The 23,426-nt window shown below is 44.2% G+C and overlaps 1 protein-coding gene across 6 annotated transcripts in view; it reads left to right on the top strand.

Moving 5' to 3' along the window:
- Positions 1 to 2,072: 2,072 nt before the first annotated feature.
- The window catches only part of wipi1 (WD repeat domain, phosphoinositide interacting 1), an 84,399-nt gene continuing 63,045 nt past the window's right edge, over positions 2,073 to 23,426 (top strand). For 3 of the 6 annotated variants that reach the window (XM_068058275.1, XM_068058277.1, XM_068058273.1), the window contains exons 1-2: positions 2,074 to 2,289; positions 12,629 to 12,711. In XM_068058275.1, coding sequence (XP_067914376.1) covers positions 2,198 to 2,289; positions 12,629 to 12,711 — 175 coding nt within the window. In that variant the 5' untranslated portion in view covers positions 2,074 to 2,197. Of the gene's footprint in view, positions 2,290 to 12,628; positions 12,712 to 23,426 lie in introns of all 6 variants that reach the window. The other 3 variants (XM_068058274.1, XM_068058278.1, XM_068058276.1) reach the window with 2 other exon arrangements.

Raw genomic sequence — 23,426 nt, 5'->3', positions numbered from 1 at the left:
ATGGACACCCCCATTGTCTGCTCATGGCTGCGCGTGGCCTGTGGCATCTTCGCCAGATGTTGTCTTAACTCTCCCTGTAACTCTAGCATGCCCTGTGTTGTCAACACCAGAAGATCATCATCAGCCTTGGGCTCAGCATAGGCCTGGTCACCCACAGTCCTCCGACTGTCACAGGCGTTGCCTTTCTCAGCCGCAGCCTGTTGTTTGGGCGCGTGTGTCGTGCTCTCACCAGCTTGTAACTCAGACTCGAAAGCTGAATGGATTCCCACCTCAGTGAGTATATCTGCAGTGGTGGAAGGTGTGGGAGTGTCATGGGACACTGCATCCTCTGAGGTTGTCTCTTCCTCAGAGGTGCAAGAAGTCTCCAGGGCCTTCAATGCCAAGTCGGAGCATTGCCCTGCAAGAAACAATGTGAAGAGCATAGTATTAGGTTTGATGGTGCACATGTCACGAATATGACAGCATTGCTTCCAAAAATGAAATGTTTTGAGTAATCATTGCTTTTGTCAAAGAGCTGAATGTTCACCCGGGACCCCAAGCTCCACGTCTGAAACGGCACATTCTCCCTGGCTGCCAGCTAGCTCCAGGGCCTCCTCCTCAGCCCATGTTAGCAGTCTAATGTCTGGCACCCCTCCACCAATCCTGGAGGCCTCCCGCACATTGTGGGCCCTCTTTGCCCGGAACAGCAAGGATGCAGATATTGAACATTGCCAAACAACAACATGACGCATGTCACAACAGGGGCACTAAAACAAAAAGTGGGGGAAGCTCAGTCTGTAATGCAGACTCAGCCTGTCATGTCGGTGCCATGCTCTGAGCAGCAAACAAGGGCGAGTTCTTTCACACATGCAGCCATTCATGTGGCATCAATCCTCCCCGCCCCACCTCCCTGTCTTTGACATGGCAGTGGCACCATGTGCCACTCTGTGTGAGGACACCCAGGTCAAAGGGAGCCGTACAACAAAGTGCCACTTACCTTTGCCAAGCGCATGAGATCGTTCATCCTCTTGCGGCATTGGACCCAGTCTTGGCAGCTCACTTTCTTTGCAATCTGCAGGCTTGCTTGGTCAGACGGGAGGACCTCTTCTTACCATCGCTGGCGAAATGAAACCCCTGCCTTTCCCTTGCAGCCTGGCAGAGAGTGAGCAGGGAGGCATTGCTGAACCATGGGGCCACACTTCCTTGCACCTCTACCATCTCCAGTGCCTAGCAGGAGTAGTTGTTTGGCAGCTGGGGCTCTTCACACTTCACTGCTGGCTGGTCTGCTCCAGCAACAAAGTTTGAAATGTGAAAGAGGAAGTATGCCGGGCTGACTGCCATTTAAATATGGCGCCAGCACCTGCTGACTTGTCAGCTGTTGCCATTCATGGCACATAAATGCAATTTTTGCTCAGGAGAAGGGATACTAGACTGCTTTATCCAATTGCCAGCCCTGGGGGTTTTGAGGTCAAATTCGAACATCTTAACTGCTACTTTGGTTGAGATCTGGTAAATGCAGAGACAGGAGGTTAAACCTAGGATCTTCATGGTCTGTATGGCTGAGTTGGTCACTGGTTAGTAGCTTTACCCAACAAGGTGATAAAAGACATTTCTACAGGATGCTGTTCTCATGGGGTGCAATTGTACATCTGAGTGATGATAGATGAAGAAACCTCTTCGCCACATTTTTGTTCTCAAAAGCGAAAACAGTGGTTAAAAACTTTTAAGATGCAGCAAAACTTCTGTTTGCAACGTTATTTATTCTAGGGAAAAGAACAATGAAAACTTTCTTGGCTTCCACTTAAACCCCCAAACATCACCCAAGCCTGTAGCTCAAACGTCAATCAAACTCTGAACTTGCCTCCAGCATCATAGGAGCAGAAAGGCGGGTATGTGAATGTAGTAATAGAATGGAGATTTGATGGACTTAGAAGTGGACCAATGGACAGACTCCTATTCCGAAATAGAGAAACGATCGCGTGCAACCGGTGAGGGAATTAAGAGAAAGCAGAGGGTTTACAGCCAATAAGATTCAGCCCTGCTGGAGGGAGGCGGGGCCATCGGGAGGATGGCTCACCACGTGAAGCTCCCCATTGGCCAATGGGAGTGGAAGGTGACGTTGGCGTTTGACAGCTGTATTGATTGGCAATCGGGGTAAATGGCGAGTGATCGGCTGCAGGGAGTCGCCGCTTAGAGCGGGCACGGAGCCAAGGCGCGGATGCGGGGGGGGCTGACAATGAGCCAAAGTGATGCCGGTGGAAAGGGAGCCAGCATCGCCCCTCTCTGCGCCTCCTTTAATCAGGACTGCACGTAAGAAACGGGCCGCCTCCCGCTCGTCTTTTGTGTTTTTTTTAATATATATTGTTTACAAACAGCTTCGAGCACTTTTCCTCAGCAGTTGCGGCAATCTCATCATCTCGCTGGCATTAAGCTGTTTGGCGCTAATGAAAGGAAGAAGGCATAGAGATTTAGGTGGGGAGTTAGACCGCCAGTGGCCGTGCTTGTTTTTTTGCCTGGAGAGGTTTTCTTTATTTTCACCCTTTAAGGGTTGGATTTTGCTGCTCAGAAACATCACGTTATGAAATAGTTTTCCAGGAGTAAACCATTTTCTGAACTCAATGCTTTGAATGTCTCTCAAATAAACAAGTAATGAAGAGCGTTAACAATTGTTAACTTTTTACGTTATGCCAAACTTGAAATTTCAGTTAGAGGTTGGCATTGTTTCACCGCCAAAGTTTACAATAAAAATGCTCGCACAGTAAATACTTTTAAATAGGCATTTCAGTGTCAAAAATGCATGCTTTTGTTAAAACAAATCTCAGCAGGTGTTCTTTTTAGCAATTCTGATATCACACTCTGAAAAGCAGTGCTGATGTTATAAGAGTCAACATATCTGGCAGTTATTTGCGGGATATAGCAGTCCTGAATCCCTCTTGCCCTCCCTTTTCAGGTTTTAACAGGCGTTTATTTGTTTATTGATACAGCACTGAAACAGGTCCTTCGGCCCACCGAGTCTGTGCTGACCAACAGCCACCCATTTATACTAATCCTACATTAACCCCATATTCCCTACCACATCCATGCCTTTCTCCTCCCACCTACCTACACTAGGGGCAATTTACAATGGCCAATTGACCTATCAACCTGCAAGTCTTTGGCTGTGGGAGGAAACTGGAGCACCCGGCAGAAACCCACGCGGTCACAGGGAGAACTTGCAAACTCCGCACAGGCAGTACCCAGAACTGAACCCGGGTCGCTGGAGCTGTGAGGCTGCGGTGCTGACCACTGCGCCACTGTGTCGCCCATGTGTGAACTCTTGTTGAGTGCAGTTCCACGGTTACTTGGGGCCACCAGTTATTTATAGGAGGGCAGTCTTTTATCTGTGCTAGTGGCCTCTTCCACCATGGATTTTATTGCCAAGACTGATCCGGACTCGTTTAACAACCACATGTAATGGGATCCAGGCTGACATCCCCGCCCCTGAACTGCCACTCCCACCCCCAGGCAGAGAGATACTCTTATTGCATCTTTCCCACTGTCCCAGCTGAAAACAGCTAAATATAAACCATGGATTGAATCTGAAACTTTCCTGCTCTTTATAAAATCATAAGAAATAGGAGCTGGAATAGACCATACAGCACCACAAGCCTGCTCCGCCATTCAGTAAGATCCTGGCTGATTATGCCCAAGAGTTTATCGATCTCATTCTTGAATAAGCTCAATGACTCCCCCTCGGGTAGAGAATTTCAAAGATTCACAACCCTCTGAGTGAAGAGCTTCCTCGTCATCTGAGTCCGAAATGGCCGACCCCATATCCTGAGACTGTGACTCTTAATTCTAGACTCTCCAGCCAGGGGAAACAGCATCAAGCCCTCTGAGAATCTTATACATTTCAATAAGATCACCTCTCATTTTTCAAAACCCTGCAGAATATAGGCCCATTTTACTCGATCTGTTCTCACAGGATAGCCCTCACATCCCAGGAATCAATCTAGGAATCAGCTTTTGTTACCTCCAGAGTTGATTATTCGAACACGCTCCTGGCTGGCCTCCCACATTCTGCCCTCCGTAAACTTGAGGTCGTCCAAATCTCTGCTGCCCAGGACCTAACTTGCACCAAGTCCCATTCGCCTATCACCACTGTGCTCACTGGTTCACATTGGTTCCCGGTTAAGCAATGCCTTAATTTTAAAATGTTCATCCTTGTTTTCAAATTCCTCCATGGCCTTGTCCTTCTCTAACTCTGGAATCTTCTCCACTATGAAGTATCTACACTCCTCTAATTCTGGCTTCTTGAGAGCACCCCTGATTTTAATAGATCCACTATTCATGCCCATGCCTTCAGCTGCCTGGGCCCTAAGGTCTGGAATTCCCTCCCTAAACCTTTTCACCTCCCTACTTCGCATTCTTCCTTTTAAGATGCTTCTTAAAACCGACATCTTTGATCAAGATTTTAGTCACCTGCCTTAATATCTCCTTATGTAGCTTGAGGTTATATCTGGTTTTCTAATGCTGCTGTAAAGTGCCTTGGGGCGTTATATTACGTTAAAGGCATTACATAAATGCAGGTTGTTGTTGGAATGAACGTTTGTTGCACTCCTCCTAAGGCAAGTATATCCTTCAGAGGTAAGGAGACTGAAACAGTACTCCATATGTAGTCGCAACAAATGCTATATAATTCCAGCAGGACTTCCTCATGGCTTAATAACATCATAACACTGATTGCTGTTCATTAAGTAATTCATTGGATGTGAAGGTCTTGGGGATGTCCTGGGGTTGTGAAAAGGTGCTATATAAATGCAAGTTTATCCTTTTGATTATCAGCTGGGACTACATTAACTACTTCCTGGGCAGGTAGAGGCAGTACACTGGTTCTGTGAAACGCACTGTTGACTAAAGTGCTTTTGAACAGAGGAACTTACAGTGGGATATTTGCTGTAACATTGCACCCTGAGTTAAAAATCACAGGATGGCACACTGCTCAATCATTTACTGTAATCATAAACATTCAGCCCATCACTGATGTCCACCTTCTAAAATTTGCAAATAAACATTTTAGCAAGAACCACTGAATGACTATATTGAGATTCAGAGGTTTTCATATTTAATGTTGTTTGATCTTTTGAGTTACAGTACTAAGGTATTCCTTCCCAAGTTGCAGAAGGGGCTTGAACTTTAATCAATGCAGTATATTTGCTTATTTTTGTAACCAGTGGCTAGCATTTCTCTATGGTCTTCGGCAGGAGGCTCACAAAGTTGAGGTCATGTCGTGCATCAGGGGCGTTAGTATAGTGGTAATGTTACGAGGCTAGTAATCCAGACAAATGCTGCAGAGATATGAGTTCAAATCCCACTGTGCCAACTGGGGGGGATTTCAAATTCAATCAATAAAATAAATCTGGAATAAAAAGCTACACTCAATAGAAACATAGACAAATAGGAGCAGGAGTAGGTCCTTCGAGCCTGCTCCGCCATTCATTACGGTCATGGCTGATCATCCAACTCAGTAACCTGTTCCCACTTCCGCCCCATACCCTTTGATCCCTTTAGACCCAACAGCTATATCTAACTCCTTCTTGAAAACATATAATGTTTTGGCCTCAACTGCTTTTTGTGGTAGCGAATTCTACAGGCTCACCACTCTCTCTGGGTGAAGAAATTTCTCCTCATCTCAGTCCTGAAAGGTTTACCCCGTATCCTTAGACTATGACCCCTGGTTCTGGACTCCCCCACCATCGGCAACATCCTTCCTGCATCTACCCTGTCAAGTCCTGTTAGAATTTTATGCATTTCTATGAGATCCCCCCTCACTCTTCTGAAATCCAGCGAATATAATCCTAACCGACTCAATCTCTCCTCATACGTCAGACCCGCCATCCCAGGAATCAGTCTGGTAAACCTTTGCTGCACTCCCTCTATAGCAAGAACATCCTTCCTTAGATAAAGAGACCAAAACTGCACGCAATATTCCAGGTGTGGCCTCACCAATGCCTTGTATAATTGCAGCAAGACATCCCTGCTCCTGTACTCGAATCCTCTCGTTATGAAGGCCAACATACCATTTGTCTTTTTTACCGCCTGTTGCACCTGCATGCTTACCTTCAGCGACTGGTGTACGAGAACTCCCAGGTCTCGCTGCATATTCCCCTCTCTCAGTTTATAGCCATTCAGATAATAATCTGCCTTCCTGTTTTTGCTACCAAAGTGGATAACCTCACATTTATCCACATTATACTGCATCTGCTATGCAATAGTCCACTCACTCAAATTGTCTAAATCACCCTGAAGCCTCTCTGCATCCTCCTCACAACTCACCCTCCCACCCAGTTTTGTGTCATCTGTAAATTTGGAGATATTACATTTAGTTCCCTCATCTGAATCATTAATGTATATTGTGAATAGCTGGGGTCCTAGCACTGATCCCTGCGGTACCCCACTAGCCACTGCTTGCCATTCGGAAAAAGACCCATTTATCCCTACTCTTTGTTTCCTGTCTGCCAACCAATTTTCTATCCATTGCAATACACTACCCCCAATCCCATGCGCTTTCTGATATAGAGTCATAGAGTTACACAGCGCAGAAACATGCTAATCTCTTATGTGGGACTTTCGAAAGCCTTCTGAAAGTCCAAATAAACCACATCCACTGGCTCCCCCTCATCAACTCTACTAGTTACTTCCTCGAAGAATTCTAGTAGATTTGTCAAGCATGATTTCCCTTTCGTAAATCCATGCTGACTCTGCCCAATTCTACCAGTGTTCTCCAAGTGCTGTGCTATAAAATCTTTGATAATGGATTTTAGAATTTTGCCCACTACCGATGTCAGGCTTACTGGTCTATAATTCCCTGCTTTCTCTCTACCTCCCTTTTTAAATAGTGGGGTTACATTAGCTACCCTCCAATCTTCAGGAACTGTTCCAGAGTCTATAGAATCTTGGAAGATGACCATCAATGCATCCACTATTTCTAGGGCCACTTCCTTAAGTACTCTGGGATGCATACCATCAGGCCCTGGGGATTTATCGTCCTTCAATCCCATGAATTTCCCCAACACCATTTCTCTACTAATACTGATTTCTTTCAGTTCCTATCTCTCACTAAGCCTTGTGTTTCCCAACATTTCTGGTATGATATTTGTGACCTCCTTTGTGAAGACAGAACCAAAGTATGTATTTAGTTGGTCAGCCATTTCTTTGTTCCCCGTAATAAATTCCCCTGTTCCTGACTGTAAGGGGCCTACATTTGTCTTCACTGATCTTTTTCACTTCACATACCGATAGAAACTTTTACAGTCAGTTTTTCTGTTCCCCGCAAGCTTGCTCTTGTACTCTATTTTCCCCTTCTTAACAATCCCTTGATCATTAATAATGATCATGAACATACTGGATTGTCGTTAAAACCCATCTGGTTTGCTAATGCCCTTCAGGAAGGAAATCTGCCATCCTTACCTGGTCTGGCCGACATGTGACTAGACCCACAAAAATGTGGTTAACTCTAAACTGCCCTCTGAAATGGCCAAGTAAGCCACTTAGTTGTAGATGGCTCAAAAGCTATTAGGGATGGGCAATAATGCTGGCCTTGCCAGTGATGCTGACATCCCGAGAATGAATAAAAAAATTAAAGTTAACAGGTAGTTGGAATCTAGCAGTGTAACTAATTAGCTCCCAGATTTCTCTCTCTCTTTTACGGCCAAGGACATCCCAAAACAGACAGTTGCTGTCGGAGTTTATTATGGGCTTCAGATGATTGCTGTCATTACTAAAAACCACATGGAGTTAGCTTAGTTCAGTGTGTTTTTTGTGTACTCTGTCCTTCCTGGAAAATAGCCCTTCTCAGTGAGCCTGCACCAGATGAGTTGATGTCATGTGATTGCAGTCATTCTGCTGCAAAGGTATAATAAAAGTTTATCTTTAAGCAAGATATTTGGATGGCTTAGCAATCACACTGAAAGGTTCAACTCTGTATTAGTAATGCAGACTCCATAATGATAGATGATATAAGTAAGTAGTTGTGACTGAGTCTGTATAATTTTATTGCCGATCATGCATCTGTATCAAATTCAGCAATGTTAGCTTGAACTGAGGTTATTACAAAGTACAAGTGGATCTTCCATGATGCTGCTTGTGGATGATTGTGATATTTAGCTGCTAAATTGGCCTGTCCCTTAACAGCCACTGCTCAAATAACCCCATTTGAATCCAAGTAATTGTAACTCCTTGTAAATTCACAAACTGGATTAAAGTTCAGTAAATTACTTGTAAGTTTTACACTGCAGACCAGAGTGTTGTTTTCTCATTGTAATCAAGTGCAATCTTCTTAAAATATGCCAAAGTAACATAATTTAGGTGTAATTTACATATTAATATAAAAATAGGGCAAGACACAATCTTTGGCATAATTTGAGGGTTTTTCAAATTCCTATGTTATACTTTTTTTTAAAAAAACAGCTCTCCAGGAATACAAAATATTGGAGCCAGAATATTTGCAGCTTCTTAACTGATTCCTGAGGGGAATTGCCCAGTGTTTACTTAAAGGAACATACAGCTGCACTTGAGCAGAATAATAATGCTAATGCATCCTGTTTTACACAGTATATTGACCTTGTTCTTATGAAACAGTGCATCCTCTGGTATATCATGAGGATCACCATGGTTGCCTGCAATATTAAACTAGATTTTAGACATTAAAAATAAGGAAGAGAGAAACTGAAAGCGCCACAAATATGCAACAACCCTTCAAGCTTTACTCATGCAAGCATTTCTTGATCATCATACTTCAGACGTCACACATTGTCTGATGTGTCACACTTAATAAAGAAACAAAAGCATTCACTTGCATCGTGGAGAACAACTGTAGCAACATAAAGTACTGGAACTCCAAAGACTGCAGACTTTTAACTCTAAGGTGACTGTGAGTTCAAGTTCCACTCCTGAAACTTGAGCACAAATCTCAGCTGGCACTCCAATGTCACTGCAGTACTGAGGGGGTGTTGCACTGTTGAAGGTGCTGTCTTTTGGATGAGAAGTTAAACTAAGGCTCTGTCTGCCTTCTCAGGTGGATGTAAAAGATCCCGTGGCACTATTTCAAGGAAGATCAGAGGAGTTCTCCTAGTGTCCTGGCCAATATTTATCTCATCCAACATCACTAAAAAAAATACAGATTATCTGGTCATTATGCCATCACTGTTTGTGAGATCTGGCTGTGTACATATTGGCTGCCATGTTTTCTACACTACTACAGTGACAACTCTTCAAAAGTGATGAAAGGTCACAGACCTGAAATATTAAATGCTTCTCCCTCCACAGATGCTGCTAGACCTGCTGAGTATTTCCAGCATTTTCTGTTATACTTCAAAAGTATTTAATTGGCTGTAAAGTGCTTTGGGACATCCTGCACTATAAACAAAGCTAGGGTCCTTGATATCCAGTTAGTACAGCAATTAGCCTTTAAGTTAACTCTCCCAGTGTTTACCAAACATAAGTTAAATTCTGTAGCCATGAGAAAAACAGGTATACAATAAACAGCCAAATATTACTGTTTATGATGTCAAGTTCTTGGCCTTTTAAAACAATGCATTCTGTTTCACCATGAGCTATGCCATGTAAGATTCACTAATGTAAGAATGCTACATGTGTGTACATCTCTTGCTCGTCAATGACACTTTCTGTTATACTTCTTTGTCATATTTAACTCATGCAAATTCCTCCTTTTAGAAAGAAAGAAAACCAGTCATTTGGAATGTAATACCTTACATTTATATAGCACCTTTAATGTAGTAAAATGTCCCAAGGTGCTTCACCGGAGCAAACAAATAAAGTTTGACACTGAGTCATATAAGGCAATGTTAGGATAGGTGGCCAAAAGCTTGGTCATTGAGGTAGGTTTTAAGGAGCATCTTAAAGGGGGGGGGGCACGGGGTAGAGGCTTAGGGAGGGAATTTCAGAGCCTAAGGCCTAGGCAGTTGAAGTCACGGCCTAGGTAGAGTGATTAAAATCGGGAATGTGCAAAAGGCTGGAAATGGAGGAGCGCAGAGATCTGAGGATTGAAGGGCTGGAAGAGGTTACAGAGATAGGGAGGGATTTGAAAACAAGCATGAGAATTTTAAAATCAAGGTGTTGTTGAACCAGGAGCCAATGTAGGTTAGCGAGCATGGGTGATGGGTGAATAGCAGTTGGTGCGAATTAGGATATGGGCAGCAGAATTTTGGATGAGTTCAGTTTAATGGAGGGTGGAAGATGGGAGGCTGGTCAGGAGAGCATTGGTATGGTCAAGTCTATAGATAAACATGAATGAGGGTTTCAGCAGCACATGAGTTGAGGCAGGGGTAGAGACAGGCACTGTTACATAGGTGGAAGTAAACAGTCTTGGTGATAGTGTGGCTGTGTGGTTGGAAGCTCATCTCTGTGACAGATAGGATGCCAAGGTTGTGAACGGTTTGGTTCAAGCTCAGATAGTGACCAAGGAGAGGGGTGGAGTTTGTGAGGGAATGGAGTTTGTGACAGGGACCAAAGACAATGGCTTTGGTCTTCCCAATATTTAGTTGGAGGAAATTTTGTGCGGTCATGAGAGACTCTCTAGTAATATATTAGCAGCTTACATCTGTGTACATTTTCTTCATGCAACGGCTAACTTCTTGTCACTTTTTGCCTTACTTCTGTGTCAACTTTTTCATTATATCCCATGTCCACATTTATGGTGGAAATTGTGTGCAGAAATATGTCATGCTGTAATTACACCCTCCTACCAGTTGTGATGTGGTAATACTTCAGTTTGTCATCTCCCAGCTGCCTATTCTGTACTGCAGAGAAACTCCAATACTCCAACCAACTCCTCTTCTCTGCTTTCCGAATTACTGTAGTTTAGGTATTTAACTAAACAATAATATCCTGTAACATAAGGATAAAATGTAGTACTGTCAAATGGAGACTGAATTACATCTATACAGCCTTGCCTGCTAACCCTGCTTCACCTAAAATCTAAACTTGGTCTTGGCTCCCTTGTTCAATGCTATGAGTGATTGACTAGTCAGCATCCACAGACAGGACATCTCCGACATCGCACCTTATTTTTCATCCGTAGCATTTTTAAAATGCACATGCTTTTGAGCTTGAGCCCAAAACTGACCAGAATGCTTCAATTTGCACAAATCCCTGACCAAGCCACAAACTCCCATCTTTAGCATAATGTGAGAGGGGCAGTTTAGGGTAATGCATTGAATTTGGTGGAGCTTCTCAAGTTGCACCCCTCGCTGAACAAGGGAGGTCAGAAGGGTCAGCAAGGCAAACTGCTGCAGATGTTCTGGTTGTGCCCTGGCATTCATTCCACTTTAAACACTAGTCTAGGAGATCACAGAGAACTTGATGGAATTCCAAGCCAATGCATGTTTTAAATGCCAATCATGGTGATAATAGATCTATATTAACCATGGAATAAAAACAAGAAATGCTGGAACCACTCAGCGGGTCTGGCAGCATCTGTGAAAAGAGAAGCAGAGTTAACGTTTCAGGTCGGTGACCCTTCTTTGGAACTGACAAATATTAGAAAAGTCACAGGTTATAAGTAGGTGAGGTGGGGGTGGGGCAAGAGATAACAAAGGAGGTCGAGATTGGACCAGGCCACATAGCTGACCAAAAGGTCACAGAGCAAAGGCAAACAATATGTTAATGGTGTGTTGAAAGACAAAGCATTAGTACAGATTAGGTATTAATACACTGAATATTGAACAGCAGCAAGTGCTAACCTGAAAAAAAAAGTGGGTAAGCAAACTGAACAAACTAGGATGAAATGAAATAAATGCAAAAAAAAAGATTGTAAAAAAGAATGTTTTAAAAAAAAAGGAAGAAAAAATAACTAAAAATGAAAGTAAAATGGGGGGCTGTCATGCTCTGAAATTATCGAACTCAATGTTCAGTCCGGCAGGCTGTAGTGTGCCTAATCGGTAGATGAGATGCTGTTCCTCGAGCTTGCGTTGATGTTCACTGGAACACTGCAGCAATCCCAGGACAGAGATGTGAGCATGAGAGCAGGGGGGAGTGTTGAAATGGCAAGCAACCGGAAGCTCAGGGTCCTGCTTGCGGACTGAGCGGAGATGTTACGCAAAGCAGTCACCCAGTCTGCGCTTGGTCTCCCCAATGTAGAGGAGACCACACTGTGAACAGCGAATACAGTATACTACATTGAAAGAAGTACAAGTAAATCGCTGCTTCACCTGAAAGGAGTGTTTGGGGCCTGGGATAGTGAGGAGAGAGGAGGTATATTAACCATGGTATCAGGTGTACCAATAATGGATCTGTAATAACCCTGGTATGAGTTACATCATTATCAGATATGTATTAACATTGATTTTGAGTGTTACTGATTCAGTACTGATTGTAGGGGTTTTGGCACCAGGTATACATCATTGGGTGGTTTCAATAGGAATACCTGGTGATATGAAGTGGTATAGGTACCTGTTCAATAGCAGAAATGCCATGAAAGAGGCGAATGAGGAGTACTCTACCTATTATCTGCATTCTTAGCATGTGAAGAATGCTTGGCCTTCATTGAAGGCAGCAATGGAAAAGCTAGCACTTCGGATGGGTAACAGAATGAGAAGTATGCTTCAAGGTATGTATGTTATTGATTCTTATTTTGCTGTTTATTCTGTAGATCTCTTGCAGTCGGTACAAACTCTGGTTATAAACTTTTTTCGTTGGCTTCAGTGGACAGATTGGAGGAAATCTACAAATGCAGTGAGTTGTAGCTCTTTTAAAGTCATTAACCTTTGAGAACCGAATACCATTGCCATTTTTAATTCAGGCTTTCTTTTGAAGGACTTTCTGTAAATATCTAATATTTGGGGGGATTTGAAATAACACAATGAACACAATTCCAGATTTATTTGTGGCACAACATCAATGCTTTACATATTTTCAGACTCCTCTAATACATAGGTAACGAAGTGGTGTCTCTTCAGAAATGTAACTTTATTTCTTTTCTTTTCATTGCATAATATCAAAGTGCTCGAAAGTATTCCACACATGCTGGTTAACATGAAGGAGAGAATATTGTGCTTTAATTTGGTTGGATATTTTATTGTGGTCGTGAAGCTGTGGAATAGAAGTTTCTGTTTTTAGAACCCCCAATATCAAATCTTGTGAGGTAATCTATAACCTGTCTAGGAGTAGAGCACACCTTTCTCTGCTCTCCTCCCAAAATATGCCAAATCGTCAACATCAAAAGATCACCAGTACAAGTTTTTCATATGTTCAAATTTTTCACCAGCCAATTTTTGTATTTTGAGACTGGCCAAATTCTCAATTACCAGGAAAGGACAATGTTTAATCCACCCCAAGCACCTCGTCAACTATCACCATCACCAAACAGGTGAAGAATATACATAAACATACAATGATGCTGAGCAATATTGAAAGTTGCAGAGGAGTGGGGTTGGAGCTGAATTTAAACATTCAACCACGTAGAAAGTTATTAATGTATTTTAGTGTGCAACAAACAAGTGGGGGCAATTTTCTACCTAAACTGCAAACTTGCTAATTTTTGATTTTAGAACAGAAAAGACAAGTGACACTAGTCCTTTTTGGAGGATGATGAAAGTGAAGGTAAAAACGTATAAAACTGCCGATGTTCTTTATCACTCAACAAAGAACCAGAGTTTGAAGAGCCCAGTTTGCCTATATGTATGTCAATGAGTGATGGCTTATCTATAGTTAATGAAGTTAAGCTGCAGTTCATAGTGTAAACATGCCCAGCTTTCTCAGCCTGATGGCAATATAGACCCATGAAAACTTGACTCCTGCAGTGGTCGGGTGGGGGGCAGGGGGGAGTTTTAACCTGGTGACTAGGTTTGGGTTCAAGCGGGGGTTAAAAGACAAAAATGTGAGTGTGCTGGAAGCCGGTTCCAATCCACCAAATTCCATGTTTAACTCGAGCGCATTAGGATGGTTGTGTAATACCCCCTTGAACCTCCCTAGAGGGGGGGGTTGCCTATTGACTGATCCGAAGTGCTCAATTGGAATAATATTACAGCACACTTTCCTAAATTTAACATCACATAGAAGGGTTTCCTGGGCTTCCTAAAAGTCGCCAGTGAAAGCAAGGCGAGAACACAATGGCAATTGAGGGGGCTGATTAAAACATTGCAGCAACAACTTGTATGTATAAGTTGCCTTTAACAGAAAACATCCAAAAATGCTTCACAGAAATGTAATCAAAACAAAATGGACACTGAGCCAAAGGAAGTGATTTCGGGGGAGGGAAGCAAAACTTGATCACTGACAGCTTAGAATAAATACTTTGTTCATTTTTTCAAAGTCTGACAAGTGCAATTTAATCAAAATTACTCAGCATCCTTACAGGGAACAGTAAGTGCCTACTGCAATGCCAAGTACGCCTTGAGACGTACAGGGATTTGTTGTAGCTTAATTTATCCAGCCAAGTATGTACTTACAAGGGGAACATTTGCAATCCCCATCAATAAGAAAGTCACAGAACCAGACAGCAACATCTACCAGATCTCCTGAGCTCCAGATATACCATCCCACATACCTGTTCTCCTTCCTGCATTCTCACTGAGTTGAAGAATATCTCTTATTCATTTAGAGCCTTATAATGTCTTCCAGAAAACTTCTCAAAGTGTTTCACCTGAATTACTTTTGAAATGCAGTCACTGTTATGTAGCCAGAGTTCAAATTAAGACTTCTAGTAGTTTCTTACTCTTAACTTATCTTTTCAGGTCTTCAAAATGTGGAACTCCTTATCTCTCTCTCTCTTCTATAATCTTCAGGTTTTTAAAACTGAAGCTTAGCGTTACCTAATCACTAATGGATTTATGGGCTGCAAAATTGAGCTTTGTAGCGCTGGTAGTTCTGGTGCTATGGGAACCGGTTGAGCAAAAAAAAAATAGCTGGGGGTCCACTGCCAACGACTTCTGCGTGGTCTGTGCTGACATGTTGCACCGGGTGATATGGTGGGTGTCCCTTGTATGCACCAGAAGCTTGCAGAGAGGGCAGAGCGTGACGTCCATCAGCGTGTAACACTGATTTGATGCTCGACCAAGCATTTTGGATCTCACCACTCCTGCTGACGCCCTCTCTTAAACATGCACAGCTGAACACATGTTCAGTTACATAAGAGACCCCCTACGCGAGCGCTATATAAAGGGATCACTTGCAAGTGAGGTGCTTTTCACTATCTACTGCTGATTAAAAGGAAGTGTTGAAGAAGGTGGCAGAAGTTGTGTAAGTCAGAAGGGAGTGGTGCTGGAACATTGGAAGGAGTTGTGTGCATTTGAAAGGCCTCTAATTACACCACTTGCTCCCAGTCATGTGAGCTATAGTTACAGTTTCTCTTGGGCTGCAGCATCAGAGGAAGATGGAGCAGATGCAGCAGAGAAGACCAGCTGTTCACAGAAGGAGAAGGAAGGAGGGCTTTCAACAGGAAGCCAGTGTCATCAGAGAGCATTTCTCCTACCTGCACCTCCGTCAGGAGCAGTGTGTTCAGTGGGTGTGTTTCGCCAAGGAAGTGGTCACAGAACTGTGCCACCTCCTCAAACTGGACCTGCAGTCTCCGAACAGGATGAGAACGTACTGCCAGTGACGGTCAAGGTGGCATGGTTCTCAGTGTCTGTGCTGGTGGATCCTTCCAGGCTGGAGCAAGTGACATTGCCAACATATCTCAGTTTGTTATCCTTTGCTGCATCTGGCCCATCACACAGACCCTGTATGTCAGAAACGGGGGCTTCATTGGCTTCTCTTTAGGCAGAGAAACAGGAGGAGAGGGCATCCCCATGATGCAGGGAGCCATCGACTGCACATGATTGGCCTTGCAGGTGCCACATCTCAGTGGTGATTAACCACAACCTCATGGGGTACCACTCACTCAAGTTGGTGTGTGACCATGCCCTGAACATTATGTTGGTGCATGCCTGCTATCCTTGCAGCAGCCATGATACTTTCATCCTGCACCAGTCGGCAGTTCTAACCATCTTCAAGTCACCACACTGAACCAGTGGGAAGCTGCTGGGCCACAGAGACTTTACATGTGGCGAATGACTCTCCTTTGCCACCCTACCACACATGACCATTCCCCAACTGTGACAGCCATGCTACAACTAGGAACATCATGGAGCTGACCATCGGTGCCTGAAGCAACGGTTCTGCTGCCTGGACCGCTGACAGGGAGTCCTCATGTACCTGCTGGAGCATGTCTCCTGACTTATGGTGGTCTGCTGCGTCCTGCACAACCTGGTAATCGTGAGGGCACAGCCCTTGCCACCAGGACTTTGAGCACTTTGAGGAGGAAGCAGAAGGGAGGAGGCATTAGACACATCTGCAGTCTGGACAGGCCTTCAGTGAGTGTCTCATCAGACTTAGCTTCCCCTGAATAAATCTCCAGATGTTCAACACTTGCTCACCTTACCACTCTCTGTTATAGAATGTCAAAGCATCCCCTTGGCCACAGTCCTGAAATAAAAGACACCACAAAGCAACCATTCCAAACCAGCTTTATTTAACAACACATCCAATGTTCATACGGTGCACACCTGTTCACCCTTTTGCATTCCCTTAGTGCCTGTCTTGCAGGTGCTTTTGCCTGTCCTAGTGCTCCTAACAGTACTACTGCAGTGGAAGACTGCTGACTTTCAATGGGAAAGACTGCAGATACCCTTGCAGGACACCCTCAAGCAGCTCTGGGCCTTGAGGACCCGGCTTCAGACTGCACCACCTCAGCGTGGGCAGCAGTAGTCTGGGCTGGCTGGCTGACAGGCAGCAGTGAGAGCACTGGCAGAGTGGCAGTGGTAGGAATACGACTGCTGTCATTCTGATAGAGGACAGCAGGTTTGTGCTCCAAGGAGCCTCAAATCTGCTGGATGGTTGTGGGACCCCCTGCATGCTCCTTTTGAACACTGATATCCGCAGCCATGATAGCATGAGTCTGAGCCTCCATGGCAGTACGCTGGACTTGCAAGGCAACAAGATCTCATGACACCTGTCTGAGCTTCCACTGCAGCACACAGATGTTGTGAGGCTTCTGCCTGTGTTTCAATGGTAGCTGAGACATCAGCCATCAGATGCTGCATCACGGCTGGGTCCACAAGTATTCTCCTGGAGTTGGCCACCACATCCATGCTGCAAAGGATTGACTCCAAGCTCTGTGCAAATCTCAGTGCCAAGTTGGAACTGGGCTCCACCATGCTCCTTGACAGTAACAGGAGGCTCTCTGGCAGGCCTGCCAATGCACCAAGCGTTTCTGCGTGCATTGCAATCAGCCTTTTCCTGTACGCCATCCCATCACAATTCTCAACTGAGACCTATGCAACAGAACTTATCTGACCTTGCCCTCCAGGGAGCTAGCAGTCCCGCTATGCTTTCTCCCTTGCCTTGCTGCAGTCCAGTCACACTCAATGACACGACTCATGCAGATCCCACCTCTACATTGCCCTCTAATGTACACACAGTGACAGTATCTGAGCTGGTGGCTGAGAGTGTTAGATCAAGTGGCGTTGCTCCTTCCTCAGAGGTGTGCTGTTCTCTAGGCCTTCATCCTCAGACACCACTGGCTGGCCAGACAGCAGTTCATGGATAACTGGTAACATAAATGCACAAGGGGAGGATTGGGGTGAAAGGAGGAGGGATGGGGGGATGGTTCATTATCTGCAACTTGAATATCATACCAGATTGTGGAATGAGGGCTCAGTGGGATTTGAGAAGGTGCAAGGATGCATAAGGCTGGAACATACCAATATCCTGGATGTCTTCAGAGATGCCAGTTGCTATGGCATCCCTGTGTCAATAATGCCAAGCACTGTTTCCTCCAAGGGGGTGAGGACATGCAGCCTTGCCAGTTCTTTGCTACTGCCTCCTGTTGTGGGCCACCTCATCCTGGAAGTGATAGAGTCATAGTCGTTTACAGTACAGGAGGAGGCCATTCGGCCCATCAAGTCCATGTCGGCTCTCCATGGAGCTAAGGTGTCAGTCCCACTCCCCGACCCAATCCCCGCAGCTCTGCAAGTCTATTTCTCTCAAGTGGTCATCCAACTTCCTCTTGAAATCATTGATCGTCTTCGCTTCCACCACCCTTGTGGGCAGCGAGTTCCAGGTCATTGCCACCCACTGTGTAAAAAAGGCTTCCTCATATTCCCCCTGCATCTTTTTCCCAAAACTTTCAATTTGTGTCCCCTAGTTCTTGTACCATTTGTTAATCTGAACAGCTTTTCCTTGTCTAACTTATCTAAGCCTGACCTCATCTTGTACACTTCTATTAAATCTCCCCTCAATCTCCCTTGTTCTAAGTGAGAGGGAAGAGCTTTAGTGAGCGTGTCGCAATGTGTTTAAGTCATGTGCCTGTCATCACTGAATAGCTAGCAGTATGTGGGAACTACAGTGAGGCTTACAGCAGTGGTAAGTGTGTGAGTGTGAGGTGGAACATATGAATGGTAGGCATGAGTCCTGATTGCTTGAGATTGTTTATGGGTGTGGTGCATTGAGCAACGTGTGAGGTTGGTTACACAATTGGTAGGATATGGCACTTGATGCATTCACTGACCTTGACCACTTGTGTGAGGCCACTGAATTTGTTCTCTGGGCCAGACCTGTGGCATTGATCTCTGTAGCTATCTGCTCCCAGTCCCTTCACAGTATCTGGCTGGAGGGCCTCCTGGTCCCTCCGTATAGATCACCTCTTTCCCCCCCCCCCCCCTTTCAATCTCCTGTAGTAAGGCCTCCAGAGCTACATCTGAGAACCTAGGGAGTCCTCTCTCTCTGGCCTGCTGCATCATTATTTAGGTGTCTTCCTGTTCTTACTTTGTTTCCCAATCAATTCAATGAGTTGCTGCAGCCACTTGACTCCAGACCTTATTACAGCCTTCGTCCAAACATGGACAAAAGAGCTGAATTCAAGAGGTGAGCTGACAGTGACTGCCCTTGACATCAAGGCAGCATTTGACTAAGTGTGGCATCAAGGAGCCCTAGCGAAATTGAAGTCAGTCGAGATCAGGAGGAAAATTAGCTGGAGTCATATCTAGCACAAAGGAAGATGGTTGTGGTTGTTGGAGACCAAACATTGAAGCCCCAGGACATCGCTGCAGGGATTCCTCAGGGTAGTATCTCGAAGCTTGACTGGACCAAGAGCAGGTAAGAGGCTGGGAATTCTGCAGAGTTTAACTCACCTCCTGTCCACTATCTACAACGCACAAGTTTTTTTTTATTCATTCATGGGATGTGGGCATCTGGCTAGGACAGCATTTATTGCCCATCCCTAATTGCCCTCGAGAAGGTGGTGGTGAGCCGCCGCCTTAAACTGCTGCAGTTCATGTGGGGTTGGTACACCCACAGTGCTGTTAGGAAGGGAGTTCCAGGATTTTGACCCAGCGACAGTGAGGAATGGCGATATAGTTCCAAATCCGGATGATGTGTGACTTGAAGAGGAACTTGCAGGTGGTGGAAAATCCTCCTCAGATTCATTGGATTAAGGTATCTCCATGCAACTTCTGCCCTTGTCCTTCTAGTTGGTAGAGGTCGCGGGTTTGGAAGGTGCTGTCTAAGGAGCCTCGGTGCATTGCTGCAGTGCATCTTGTAGATGGTAGACACTGCTGCCGCTGTGTGTTGGTGGTGGAGGGAGTGAATGTTTGTAGATGGGGTGCCAATCAAGTCAGCAGTGTGATGGAATACTGTCCACTTGCTTGGATGAGTGTGGCTCCAACAACACTCAAGGAGCTCAACGCCATCGAGGACAAAGCAGCCCACTTGATGGGCACCCCAGCCACCACCTTAAACATTCTTTCCCTTCACCGGTGCATCGTGGCAGCAGTGTATACGATCTACAAGATGTACTACAGCAATTTGCCAAGCCTCCTTCAACAGCACTTTCCAAATTTGCAACCTCTATTACCTTGGAGGACAAGGGCAGCAGATGCATGGGAACACCATCACCTGCAAGTTCCCCTCTAAGCCACACATCATCCTGACTTGGAACTATATATCGTCGTTCCTTCACTGTCGCTGGGCCAAAATCTAGGAAATGTGGGTGTACCCACACAAGATGGACTGTAGTGGTTCAAGAAGGTAGCTCACTACCACCTTCTCGAAGGCAGTGAGGGACGGATAACAAATGCTGGTCTTGCTAGTGATCCTCACATCCCATGAAAAAATAAACAAAAATGTACCTTCCCTTTCAGTAGTGCAGGCCAGCTTTAATTGCTGGTAGCCTCACTTGAATCTCGGCCTACTTCTGAGCGTGCAACCACTCAACAAATCGTTTAGCATTGGTTTGCATGCCATAATCATGGAAATGAGCAGGTAGCTAGCTACTCTATTCAGTCTTCAGGGTTTCCTGCAATATGATCCTTTGACCCTTAACACAGGTTTCTTAACTTAAAAAAAAAGATAGAGACCAAAGTCACATCAGAGTGGATGGTTATCGCCCATACCAGTTCCTGTCTCTCCCTGTGCCAAGTTCTTGAGCTTTGGTTTGCCAGCTCACCTGATAACACAACAGGTGAGGTTCGAAATACATCATGTGTAGATGTGGGATGTTCTCCTGCCACTCATTGGCACAACATGTGACCTTAGTGCCTCTTCAAATGGATTACGGTGCCCCCTGAGCTAGTAGCATGGCCTTATTTGTTTTACATCTCAATAGAAAATGGTGGCTATTGTTGACAGCAACGCTGTAAGGCAGATGCGCTACAAGATTCTATCCAGTTAACTACACCTCAATTCAATGTACAGTAGCCTATTTGTAAATGGTGTGTCTACATTTTGCATATCAATAGACTCATGGCTGCCTATATAAAATGGGAAGGAGGTGACATCAGGATACATGACGATTCATAAGAAACTGACAAAAGTAACAATTTCAAGTACAGTAGTTGTGCTAGATAGGGATGCACTCTCTAAACTGGCTCAGTTGACTTAGAAGGTAAACACTGCTAATTTCTGGGATCCAGGGAAATGTGGATCCATGCTGGAGTTAATATATGTGTAATAGAGGCAATACTGTGCACTTGTATCAATTTAAATACGTATAGCACAAAAAATTGTGGCTTACCTAAGATTTGATTGCAGTCAACCTGTCTTAATAGCACAAAGACAGTGGAAGGGCCGGGAAAGGTGGTGGAGAGGTAAAGCTGGGGGTCATCAACATAAATGTCGAGAAGCTGAAGGTAAGAACATGAGAGAGAAAATGTACATAGAGTTATAATACTGAGAAAGTGCTGGTGGTAAGCATGAAATATTGAGAAGCTGTGGGAACATAGGAAATAGGAACAGGAGTAGGCCATTTGGCCCCTGGAGCCTGCTCTGCCATTCAACCAGATTATGGCTGATAGTCTACCTCAACAACATTTTCCCGCAGAGTTAACGGTTAACGTTTCAGGTGACCTGAATCGTTAACTCTGCTTCTCTCCCCACAGATGCTGCCAGACGTGCTGAGTATTTCCAGCATTTTGTCTTTTTATTTCATTCGTCGAGGCCTCTGTATTACTAGTCCAGTAACATAACCATTATGCTGCTGTACCCCTGACTTTCTATTGCTCTGCATTGAGGAGAGGTGACGTAAAAGGGCAGATGTTGCATGGAAAGGTGCTGTGGGAAGGAGACAGAGTGTTGGGGGTGGTTGAGGAGTGGGCCAGGGTGTCCTGGAAGATAAATTACCTAGAGACATGAGGTCAAATCCCACCATGGCAGCTGGGGAATTGAAATTCAATTAATTAAATAAATCTGGAATTAAAATAAAAGCTAGTATCAATAATGGTGTCATAAAAATCCATCTGGTTCACGAATATCTTAGTCTGGTTTTAATGTGACTGCAGACCCACAGCAATGTGCTCAGAAATAGCCTGGCATGCCGCCCACATGCATTCAAGACGACTGTTCACCACTGCCTTTTCAAGGGCAATTAAGGATGGGCAATAAATTCTGCCTATAAACAGAATTTAGATAAACATGCAAGATCCATGGGGGCAGTGCCTGCGCTGCAATTTGTGTTCAGAACAAACAAATACATCACATCTCTTTCTATCCAAGATGATGTAGCATGGAACTCCATGCAGTATCATAGCTAAGAACTGATATTATGTAGAATTTACAGCACAGAAGCAAGTCATTTAGCCCAACTAGTCTATGTCTGTGTTTATGCTCCACACAAGCCTCCTCCGACCCTACTTCGTCGAACCTTATCAGCATATCCTTCTATTCCTTTCTCCCTCATTTACTTACCCAGCTACCCCTTCAATGTGTTTATGCTATTTGCCTCAACTACTACATGAGATAGCAAGTTTCATATTCGAACTGCTCTCTAGGTAAAGAAATTTCTCCTGAATTCCTTAGTGAATTTATCTATCTTATATTTATGACCTCTAGTTTTGGTCTTGCACATGTTGTGATTGCTTTCCTGTTCTATTTGGTTTTGTTACTTTAAACATGGACATCTGTTGTAACAACCGCAGAATCAGGTCATTAAGAAGCTCATGTTACACAATCCAACATGAGTACTCAGTCAATTCATGAAGCACGATTCTATATCATTATTATTGAGTTCACGGTTCTCTAAGAATGCAGGAACCATACTTCACAATGACTATAGAAAACAATAGTTTACTCAAAACAGTAATACCAATTCTACCTTTTAATCTCTACATTCCATACATACTAACACTAAATTACAATACATTAAAATACACACAAAGTGGACTTCAGATAACATGGAGCCAAGAAGATACACTTATGTCTTCAATCTTCGTCAATGATTCTGTTTATCATGGTTACATGGTCCATTTAAGCTCTTCAATTACTTTATTACTATAAACAGTGACCAGACTCTTATGACATATATGAGTGACCTTCCCATTCCTTCAGCTCCTCAATCTTGCCATGAGCCTGCTTTACAAAGCATCCCTATTCAGGAGAACTGAAAGCTGTTTTAACTTGCCATGTGCAGATCCCACAAACAACGAGGTACATGGGTAATGTGAACCCACATTCCCACCCCACACAAGTAGAAGCATGTTCTTTGCATCTACCCTATCAAGCCTCTTCATAATTTTAAAGGCCTCTGTTAGGTCACACCTCAGCCTTCTCTTTTCAAGAGAAAAGAGACCCAGCTCATGCAGTCTTTCCTAATAGGTATAATCTCTCAGTTCTGGTATCATTCTAGTAAATCTTTTATGCGCTTTCTCCAGTTGTGGAAAGTTTAACTGACTTTGAGATCTGAGTTCTTGGGAAGCTGGCCTTGGAAAGCTTATGTCTGACACAGAGAACTCAATACTACAGAAAGTCGAGAGGAGTATAGAAAGTGGAGGGGTGAAATCAAAAAGGAAATTGGAAAAGCCAAAGAGAGGGCATGAAAGAATATTGGCAAGCAAAATCAAGGTGAACCCAAAGATGTTTTATCAATACATTAATACATTATGGCGGGCAGCCATAAAGACAGGGCTAAATTGTGGCGAGTC

Source organism: Heterodontus francisci, chromosome 26 (assembly GCF_036365525.1).
Source record: "Heterodontus francisci isolate sHetFra1 chromosome 26, sHetFra1.hap1, whole genome shotgun sequence".
NCBI lineage: Eukaryota > Metazoa > Chordata > Chondrichthyes > Heterodontiformes > Heterodontidae > Heterodontus > Heterodontus francisci.
This window is presented reverse-complemented; position numbering and strand designations above follow the sequence as displayed.